Genomic DNA, 10,147 nt, shown 5'->3' on the forward strand with positions numbered 1-10,147 from the left:
CTTCCTTTGCCAGCTTTTAAGGCTTGAATTTCATTTCCTTTGTAAATATGCACAATAAAGGGATTGCTGGGCCACATGGTTTTTTAGGTTCCTCTGTCTTCTTTTCCACAGTGTTTTCTATTACAATCCACACAACAAGGTGTAAAGCTCCCTTTTCTCCACACTTTCACCAACACTTGCTTTCTCTTGTACTTTGGTAACAACAACCATCCCAGCAGAGGTACATGCCGCCTCCTCTGGTTTTGCTTTGCTTTCTCTGATGATTAATAATAGTGAGAATGGTTTCATATACCTGTCGGCCACTCTTAGGCTTCCTTTGGAAAAATGTTAAGTCAGGTTTCTATGGTTGCATGTTATTTTTATTTATTTATTTATTTTTGAGACAGATTTTTCACTGTGGAGCTCAAGTTGGTGGTCAGGTCACTCTTCTTCTGCCTCATTTTTCTGAGTCCAGCACTTTGCCCATTTTATTATTACTTTTGTTGCTGAGCTATGTGAGTTCCTCATGTTTTTTTTATATTAGTCCCTTATCTCACACAGGACTAGTATATGCTTTCTCCAACTCCCCCGGGACAGCCTATCAATTTTGATATTTCCTTTGCTCTACAGAAGTTTTTCAGTTGATGTGGTTTCATTAAATTCTTCTTTTTGCAACTCTGGGAGAGTGACACCCTCTAAGGAAAGGAGGGAGGGCTATGCTTGAGATTTTTAATTTCATGTTTTTTAAAGCTTTTGATATGATATATAAAATGTCACTGCCAAGAGATTGTTACTTTTAAAGCCCTCCAATGGGAAAAGCCCTCTCCAGCAGCTCTGAGAATGCTTGAGGGGAGAAGGTAGGTCAGCTGCCAACCCATCCAGGTGTCAATCTCAAAGGAACTTTGCAGAAGATATTCAAAGGCACACCCAGCAGAGCAGGAGGAAAGCCCCAAGTATGAGGATTCCACAGGAAGGGCATGATTCTCTTTTTTGGGAGGGCAGCATGACTCTTGGCAGATGATAAGCACGCATCCTGTGTGCGTCCAGCGCACATCTAAATGTCTAAAAGGGCGCAGTGGTACAGCTTGTCCTCTGCTTTGAGCTTCCTCACAGAGCAAGGGCTAGAGGAAGGCCCTTTTCTTTTCAGCTCTCCCTCTCTCCCGGCTGCTCCTTAGACACTGTCACTCTCCTGAAGGGCTCCTTACAGCTGGTGGCAGGTGCCCAGAGGTGTGAGCTGTGGTACAACCTGAGTGTAGCACTAGGATCAACCCCCAAAAGGAAACTTAGAAAATCAGGGTGATGCATCAGAACTCAAGACATTCCATGCGGAAAGCTAGAAGTACTGGAGAGTGATGGTGGGGAGGGGGAGGGGGTGAAGATGCTAAAAGGAAGACCAAAAGAGAGCCAGGGGAAGGGAAGTGTCGTGCAGGTGTTTCCTCCAGGCTGAAACACACAGGGAAAAAAACAGACTGTATTAGTTTCTCTTCCTGCTGCTGTGACCAAAAAAAACTGACGAGAAACATTTAAGGAAGGCAGGGTTTGCTTTAGTGCATTGGCGCACAGTCACAGAGGTATGGTGGTAGGGGCAGGAGACAGCTGGTCACACCATGCCCACAGAGAGGAAGCAGAGAGAAACGAATGCTGGCACTCAGCTTTCCTTTCTTATTCACCTGGGACCACAGAGATGAGACAGTGCAGAGTTATGTTTCTATGGTGATTCTAAATCCAGGTAACAAAGAAGCTCACAATGAAGGTTCACCATCACAGACTAAGACTTGGCAGAATCAGTCAGGATGTGGAGATCATGGGCAGCAGGTGCCCAGTCCAGAAGCCAGATTTCTGATCTGGGAGAAGGCTCAAGCATGGGCAGCCACATTTCCCTGACATTTACCATACAGAATACCAACAAAGAACAGTGATCCTTTGCCTGCTTTTACACTGGTCTGTGACAAAGCACTTGTAGTTGGCAATGGGGATGATTGGAGAACAGGTACGTAGAGCAAGCGCTGACTCTTAAGTCTGGGAACTTCCTCCTTCCAAGCCAGCTGCTTTCTTTTGTACAGTGAAGAAGAATGCCAAGATGCAGTTGCCATAATGTGGCTGGTGAAGGGCTGGGTTTAGATCCTACATCAATTCTAGCTCTTTTTTATCTCCTTGAGCCAGACCTGTAACTGCTGGAAGATTCTCTGTGAAGAAGGGAGCATTCTGGAAGTCAGATTCCACAGTGGTAAAAAGAAGGATCATGCAAATAAGTTTGTAAATGATAACACAAAATACCCAGGGCCTTTTCTCTCACCTGGCGTCCCAGGCAGAGGCTGGGAGAATCTGAAGGCCTCGTAGGTGCCATATCCAAACAGTGGGAGGCACTAGGAATGAGAAGGACTGGCTCAGAGGGTCCTAAGTTCTGTGTTACACTCAGTACGTGCCAGGGATCTGTGTCCCCTGGAAAGAAAGGAGACGATGGTGTTGAGCTGGGGTTACAGCGTTGTAAAGCCAGGTTCTGGCGGCATACTCACCATTAACGAACAGTACTTGGCTGGCTCCGGGGGTCTGGCCACCATAATAGGAATTTGTCTGGGCCACAGCCTGGGCAACCGATGCAGCTGAGATACCAAACACTTGTTCACACAGCTCTAGCTGGAAGGGCAGTGCTGGGAGCTGGGTAAAAGGACACTGAGGACTCTCACAGGTGACATCTGTGGAAAGAGAACACCCCTAAGTGTGGAGAATACATATAGCCAGGTCCTGCTTTCCTCCAACCAATTTATAGGACGCCCCACAGTCGTGCCCTCCATGAGTTCACAGTTCTGCCAAACAGATCCTACACATCCCAGATAACATCCCCAGTGACTAGGGCTGTGATGGAAAAGGCCAGTGGGTGAGGCTCCTAGTGAGAGCACAACGGGCTCAAGGAGGGCAACCTGCAAAGAACAAGAACATGAAGAGGTAGGATGGGTGAGACAAACTAAAAGCAATAACCAACAGGGAAAAGAGGCAGTGCTAAGGTTTATAGGGAAGGGAGACTCTGGAATGACTAGCTCTCAATGAGGATCATGTCTCCCCTGATTAAAACCCATAGCTCACAGTGTTCTGGGTAAATCTGATTCCCTTGGCCTGACACGAATTCCTTCCTTCCTTCACCATTTGCTGACCACCTACAACGTACGCAGACATATGTTAAGGCAATACTGGGCAGAAAGTGGCAACCAAAGAAGCTCCATGCTCTGCTGCTATAGTGATCAGAAAGAGAGATTGTGTGTGTGTGTGTGTGTGTGTGTGTGTGTGTGTGTGTGTGTGAATGACAGGTTAGAATACAGTAAAGGACACAGAATAACAAGGGGACGAAGGTTTTTGTCATGAGGGATGATGGAAGGTGTTGGGGAAGAGTGTCTTGTGGCGAGACTAAAAGAGCATTCTGTACGAGAGGGGAAACGGATCATTCTCGTACCCTGAACAGAAGGTGTCAAATTCCTAAGCTGGTGTATCGAGCAGCCCCAAATACTCAAAGCTGTGGAATAACAGCAGTAAGAAAAGTACTGTTGTTCCATATAGATATGGAAACTGGCCAGTAACAGTTAGGGACTTGCCTAAGTCTGTCCAACAGCACACAGACAGGAAATGGAATTGGAACACTTTACCTCACTTGTCTTCTAAGTCTAGAAAGATTTAAATTTTAATTCTGAACCGGGTATGGTGGCATATGCCTGTCATATCAGCACTCAGGCTGAAGCAGGAGGACTGCTGTGAGTTGAAGGGAAACCTGGCCTACATGGTAAACCTCTATGCCCCAAAAGAAAACAAAGGCTTAACTCTGAGGTAGGATGACCAGATTTGACACATGATACAAGATACCTGTATTCATAGATACACAAAACCCCCACTACTTATTTACATGTGATGTTTGAGTTTTTATCTGCGTTAGTTTTTTGTTTTTGTTTTTTTTTTGCTGTAGTTCAGATTTATCGAGGTGTATTTCGTCCAGTAACTCCAACCCTGGGTCACTGAAGCGCAATCCCATATTTAGGACGATTTCCCTGGCTTTGGCAGAGAAGTCAGACTGCACAGGTGAAGTCCAAACATAGACACCGGAAGAGGCCTGGGGTCCAGGCAGCAGTGTGTAGGGGGCCTCTTGCAGGACCACAGAATAAGAGGGGGAAGACTGAAAAAAACCGTTCAGGTTGCAAAGTGGGCAAGACTCAGTGCTCGACAGGACATCTGGACAACAGCAAGGAGGAATCTGGATTAAGTTTCTAGCCCAGTGACTGAGCAAGGCAGGAGCCGTTCTGGGATAAAATACAGGGAGCACAGGGAAGAAGGGGGCACTCATGCTGAGGCCTCCTCGGCGTGGATGTCACCCCAGGTGCCTGTTGACCCTCTCCAGCCAGACGCCTTTGGGGTTACACAAGGCCTCAGAGACTGGTCAGTTGTGACCATGAGTTCAGCCCATCTGTAAGATGCTTTGGTTTGGGGGTTAGGCGGGTCACTCACAGAAGCCGAACTCGGTGCATGTCTGGTACAACCATTGCCGGTCCCCCACGCCAGACACCTGAGGTGCGGTGTTTCTGAGCTGTGCCACCGTCTCCGCTCTGGAAAAGCTTAAACACTTCTGGCCCATGCTGCGCAAGACTATCTAGAAAACAAAACGTACTTGCATACATAGGTAGCCAAATTGCTCCTCGTCTCCCAGCAAGCCAGGGCTACAGGCCTAGAGTAGGACTAAGGGTCAAGACTGAGGAGAAGGGTGAGTTCCTGAGGTTTTTCTGGGTGTCAGAAGTCAGTGGGAATCCACCAGAGGAGGTCCCTGTAACTTAATGTCCAAGGTCAATCAAGCCCAGGCAAAAGTCAATCCGTCTACCTGTTTGCTCCTCTGTATGTGCCTGTCAATAAAATACGTTTTGTGAGTTGTTCTTAAAGAACTCGGTCCAGAATTAGAGCAAGAAAAGTGATGGCGGAATTGTAACTGTAGAACAGGAGTTGGGGGGGGGGGGACGACGCGGAAACCCTAGAACTATGATTCCAGAGCTCCCCACCTTTCGGTCTTAAATACTGTTCTGCATTTGAATATGCCACACACTGCTGTTGGCAAGACCACATAACAAGACGGAAGGGAGAGTAATCATGGTCTCTAATGTTTGTGTTCTGCGTTTTTAGCACCTGGTTGCTTAATAAGCTGATTTTACCATCAGCCGGGTGAGGTGTCCAAGCCTTATTTTACAGGTAAGAAATTTAAGGCTAAGAGGAAGGTTTCGATTGTCGGAGCCCAGCAGAGTTGGAGGCGCCGCGTCGGTACGCTAGCTTCCGGCCTACCTGCGCCGCTCGGCGGAGCCCGAGGTAGGGCGTGGAGTGACTGCCGTTGCCCCCGTTCCCGAGGAGGAGTCCGCAGAGCTGGCGCACGCTTAGCGGCGCTCCCGCCTGCCCGTCGTACTGCACGGCGCCCCCCACCAGCGCCTGCAACGCCCCCAGCAGCTCGGCCTGGTCTTCGGTGAGGTGCAGGGACCCGCAGGCGCCCAGTTCTTCCCGGAGCACCGCCTGAGATGCCGGGCCTGAGCGCAGCAGCCGCTCCACCTCCGCGAAGGCTGCGGAGGCCGCCGCCAGGCACTTTTGGAAATAAAAGGGGGACGTTCGCGGGGAGGGGACGGGCGTCTTAATTTTCCCTTCCTCTCGGGGGCGGTTCCCAGGCCTGGTTCCCGCCCTCTCTGAATTTTCCCTCCCCTCCTCTTCGACCACCCCATCTCCCACCCCCACCCCGGACAGGACGTCTCCACTCAGGATGCCTCGCCTGGCTTTCAGGTCCTGCAGCTTCCAAAACCTAGCTGCACCCCCGGGCTAAGGCCTTCTGCGGCCGGGCTGCCTGCCCTAAGTCTGCCGCCCGTTCTAGCCAGGCTTTCCCTCTCTCTCCTGCACGCCCCAGGTTCCGCCTACCTGCTGTGACCCCCCTATGGCAGCTCGCGTCAGGCTTCTGGCCACCACCTGCGGGGTGCGGGAGGTGCGTCGGGAAAGCGCAGGTTTGGGCGTTGTCCCCCCTCCCAGCCCCCTGGAGCCGACCTCTTACCCGGTTGTAGGCAGCGAAGTCCACTACCGCACGCAGCGGCGCGGAGGAGGCGACGGCGGCGAAGACGAGATGGGGGAACTGCGAGAGGAGGGGCGTCAGTCTGGGACCGGGAGAGGTGCCCTAGCCTGGACTCCCTCTTTGGCCCCAGTGACACTCGTGGGTAGAGAGGGGCGCGGGAGCACGTCCCCCTACCCTTGGACCGACCTCCCCAACCCTCCCACCCGAGAGGTTTGGGGGACCTTCAGCCGGGTCCAGGTCGCCAGCGAACCAGCGTAGGAGCCTCCGAAGCAGATCCAAGGGCTGGAGGAAGACACATTGAGGAGGCGGGAAAGCGCCTGAAGGGCAGAGGCCACGTCAGCCAACCTGCAAAGGAGCGACGAAGTCGAACCCTACAACCCCTGAGGACCACTGTGCAGACTGGTACCAAAACCTAAGCTGGGCCCAAGTTCCCTCAGATGAGGCTCACTGCCTAGGCCAGTGGACAAAGCCCACCCGTTTTCGGTGAGAACGGAAAAGCGTCCTAGCACCGAGCACGTTAGAGTGAAAATTTAACAAAAATAAAAAGAAGCCAGAGGCAGTCAAGGAGGGCGCCCCAGAAGAAGAGGGGTTATAGGCAGGATGGGCTAAGGAACTGGGGACTGGGAGAAATCCAAAGAGAAAAGAGAAAGTTACTGGCCTAAATGACATTCTTTCTTTTCCTCAGCTTTTCTGAGGTGGTTCTCAGTCAGTGCCGTGTAGCTGCCATTCGAAGCCAATCGAGTATACGGAGAAAACTGAGGTGGAGAGACTGAGAGAGATGGAAACAAGGAAGGGACAGTTTGGGAGACCAATAGAGGAAAAGAGGTACCAAGCTGGAAAGGAAGAGATAAGAATGGTTTAGAGCATTAAAGCGGGTGAGAGGTTGGAAAAAGTGATGGTAGGGATTAGTAACACCTCCTTCCTGTGAGGTGCACAGGAAGGAGAGAGACATACAAATATCTTGGAGAAGGCCAGTTTCCTTGAAGATGGAAGAGTCTCTGTCAGTGAAGCAAGAATTGGAGTAGCTCAGCCACACTGTGTGAGTTAACTGGGAAGATGTGTGGCTCCTACAGACTTGAGTGTGACTTAACTGGGAAACCTTGAGGCTTCTACAGACTTCTGAGCAGCAGAGGGGTCTAAGGAATGAGCCAGAAGGGTCATGATCCAACTTCTGTTTTCTATATGGAAGTCAAGGGCAGTCACAGAGGATATGGCTATGACGTTGCTAAGAAATTCTCGTGGTCTGGAACAGTAGTCTGCAGTGAGAGCTTTAGCGTTCTTCAGGCAGAAAGACCAGAATGGAGGGCAGGGAGGAATGAAGTTAGGGATGACAGGAGAAAGATTAAGAGACTATGAGACACAAAGGAGGAAAGGGGACGCCAGAGGCTCAGGCAGTAGCAGAGGCACAACTGGGGAGACGCTGACACAGCATTCTAGCCCTAGAATCCCAAACTCCTCTATCCCCACTCACGCATGGCGGCTGGACAAATAGTGAAGCTGGGCCATGTCCAGGCCCCCAGCAGGCATACTCAGACCATAGAATCTGTGTTCCAGGCTTATCACCAGGGCCCCCAAGGCAGGGGCCAGTGCTGCAGGATGCCCTGTGAAGAGCACACGGTAGGGAGGTGGATGAGTTGAGTATGAGCTATGGAGCTTCTCAGGTCTCACAATATTGTCCTCCACAGTTCCTCTTCCTGCTCAACACCAGCTCCCCAAACCTTGCTTCGTACCTGCCATCACTGAGCCAGGCCCAAGGCTGCCCTCGCCGCCTATGTGTAGAAATACTGGTGCATCTTGGCCAGCTCTGTGTTGATCATTCACCCAGTACCGCTAGGAGTGGGGTGAGAGAGAAGAAAGGTCAGTGAGCATCCTGACGCTCTTCCTCCTCCACTCCAGCCTTTTCTCTAAGAATTTACCCATCTACTCAATGTTGTTTTAGCTGGGCCCAGATTTTGGGCCCCTGGGGTGCAGAGGTGAGCACTCTAGTTACGGCCCAGCTTGCTGCGCTTTTGCAGTGTGCTCAATAAAAGTATTTTCCTAAAAAAAAAAAAAAAAAAAAAAAAAAGCTCTTATTTGTGTTTGTATTTTTGAATCCTCAGGAAAGAGGGAAGTGGTTAGTGCATGGTAGACCTCTGCTATTTTGTGAAGCAGTAATCATAGAATAAGTAGTGACTAGGTTTAGGAATAGTGGGACAACCTTTGCCGATTATATACAGACGAAGCAAATGAAATAGGGTAAATTTATTTATTTCTTCGTGTGGTTTTCTAACACCTGCTGTTACTATTGATTTCAAGGCTAGTTTAGAATTCTTCTGCTACATGTTAAAATCTGCTGCTTGTTTTTTTCTTTTCTATTTTCTTTTTTTTTTTTTTTTCTCTGTGAGACAGTTTTATGTCATGGCACAGAACTCCAACTCATTTTGCAGCCCAGCATGACATTGAACTCCCGATCCTCCTGTCTTCACCTCTCAAATTCTGAGCTTTCGGGTGAGCTGGGTAGGTTAGAAAGCATGGGGTGGGGGTGGGGGGACCCCGAGGAGGTGCAGACTAAGTTGGCTGACAAGAGAGCACAGTGGACAGTGACCTCACCTGCAGGAAGGTTCGCCTGTCAGATGCATTGAAGGGATCCAGTGGCTGCTCTAACCATCCTTGTTTGGGGACAGCCGCAGGACCCTGACTTAGGCCAATGCCTAGGTGCAGGCTAGAGCTCTCCTGGGACTTCTGAATGTGTTCTCTCAGGCGCCTGAGGAGCAGGGCTGTGAAACAGGAAGGTGTGAGAGTTGGGCTGGACCCTACAGGTCTCCCTACTTGACCTTCAACCCACCTTACCTGGAGATGACAGCCCCCAGAGGGAAACCAGAAACAAGAAACCCAACCATGGAGCCTTGACCGCCATCCTTTCCAGTACTCTGTGTAAGGGTTCCAGGCACTCTACTCTCCCCGTCACTGAACACTTATATTATGTCTCCAGGGTTGGGCTTTGTCGTTAATGAGAAGCTCATGTTTCTTTTGGGGTGCCTCTCTGGGCAGGTTAGGCGTCTGTAGTAACCACTAAAGCATAGCCAGACGCCAGAGTCAGTAGTGGATGGCTGACACGGCAATATTCTCTGCACCTTGCTTTCTTTTTCTCTGGCCTCTCCATCTCAGCTTCCTCCTTGCCACGGTCAGCTTTTTTCCTGTTGATTTCCTATTCCCCATTCCTGCTTTACCCAATTCCAGTGTCTCCCCATTCTATCTCAGTACCTCCTCCTGCACCCTCAGGTTTTCTTTTACTCTTACTTCATTCTTCCTCTCTGACTCTCAAAATATCTTTGGTTGTCCCAACAATCAGTCTTTCCTTGGTTCTTTGGTCCCAAACTTTTATGTTATTTTGTTATTTGCTTTCCAGCTTTTCCATATTACCTTTATCGCTCTCTTGGACCTACAATCCTGCCACTCTTTCCCTAAAACTTCTTACAGTCTATGGTGGCTAATGCTATCTCAGAATTCTTACCAGTGCTTGTCCTCTCTGTGAGCTCTTAATTCTTCATAACTTCGTGGGGTTTACTCCCTTAATCTTTAAGTTCAGAAAAATCTAAGGTCATCATCACTTTTTTTTTTTTTTTTCAAAGGCGAAATGAGCTGGGCTGTAGTTCAGTGGTAGAATGTTTGCCTAGCACGCACTCTCCATCACCAAATTAGTCAAGCATGGTGGTGCAAGACCGGGATGCTTGCGATCTCATCACTCAGGAGGTGGAGGTGAGAATCAGAAGTTCAGTCGCCTTCAGCCGCACATTGAAAGTTTGAAGGCAGCACTGGGAACAAGAGAAAGAAAAAAAATGTTTATTGTCAAAGGTATGGCCCTTCTTTATCCCTCTATCCAGCTTGAAGGTTTAGCCCTTTCAAGGCACTATAAGAAGTATTTAGATTAAATACTTTGCCGATTTTTATGTCTATGTACTTTGTATATGTCTAGTGCCCAGGGAGGTCAGAAAAGGATGTGAGATCCCCCAGAGCTAGAGTTACAGATGACTGTGAGCCACCATGTAAGTGAAGCCAGTTTGGGTCTTCTCCAAGAGTGACCAGTGCACTAAACTGCAGAGATATCCCTTCAGGCCT

General features: G+C 49.5%; 1 protein-coding gene across 1 annotated transcript; it reads right to left on the bottom strand.

Moving 5' to 3' along the window:
* Prss16 (serine protease 16) lies at window positions 1-8,945 on the bottom strand. The gene is made up of 12 exons (XM_055596965.1): window positions 8,879-8,945; window positions 8,639-8,805; window positions 7,780-7,879; window positions 7,521-7,650; window positions 6,271-6,394; window positions 6,032-6,109; window positions 5,902-5,949; window positions 5,287-5,577; window positions 4,468-4,609; window positions 2,496-2,675; window positions 2,276-2,421; window positions 1-2,165 (listed from the first exon to the last, which is right to left on the bottom strand). Exons 1-12 carry the CDS (start codon window positions 8,943-8,945, stop codon window positions 2,115-2,117), a joined length of 1,524 nt encoding a protein of 507 aa, XP_055452940.1. The 3' UTR covers window positions 1-2,114.
* Window positions 8,946-10,147: the final 1,202 nt, after the last annotated feature.

Source organism: Psammomys obesus, unplaced genomic scaffold, assembly GCF_907164565.1.
Source record: "Psammomys obesus unplaced genomic scaffold, mPsaObe1.curated_primary_1811, whole genome shotgun sequence".
In the NCBI taxonomy this organism is placed as follows: Eukaryota; Metazoa; Chordata; class Mammalia; order Rodentia; family Muridae; genus Psammomys; species Psammomys obesus.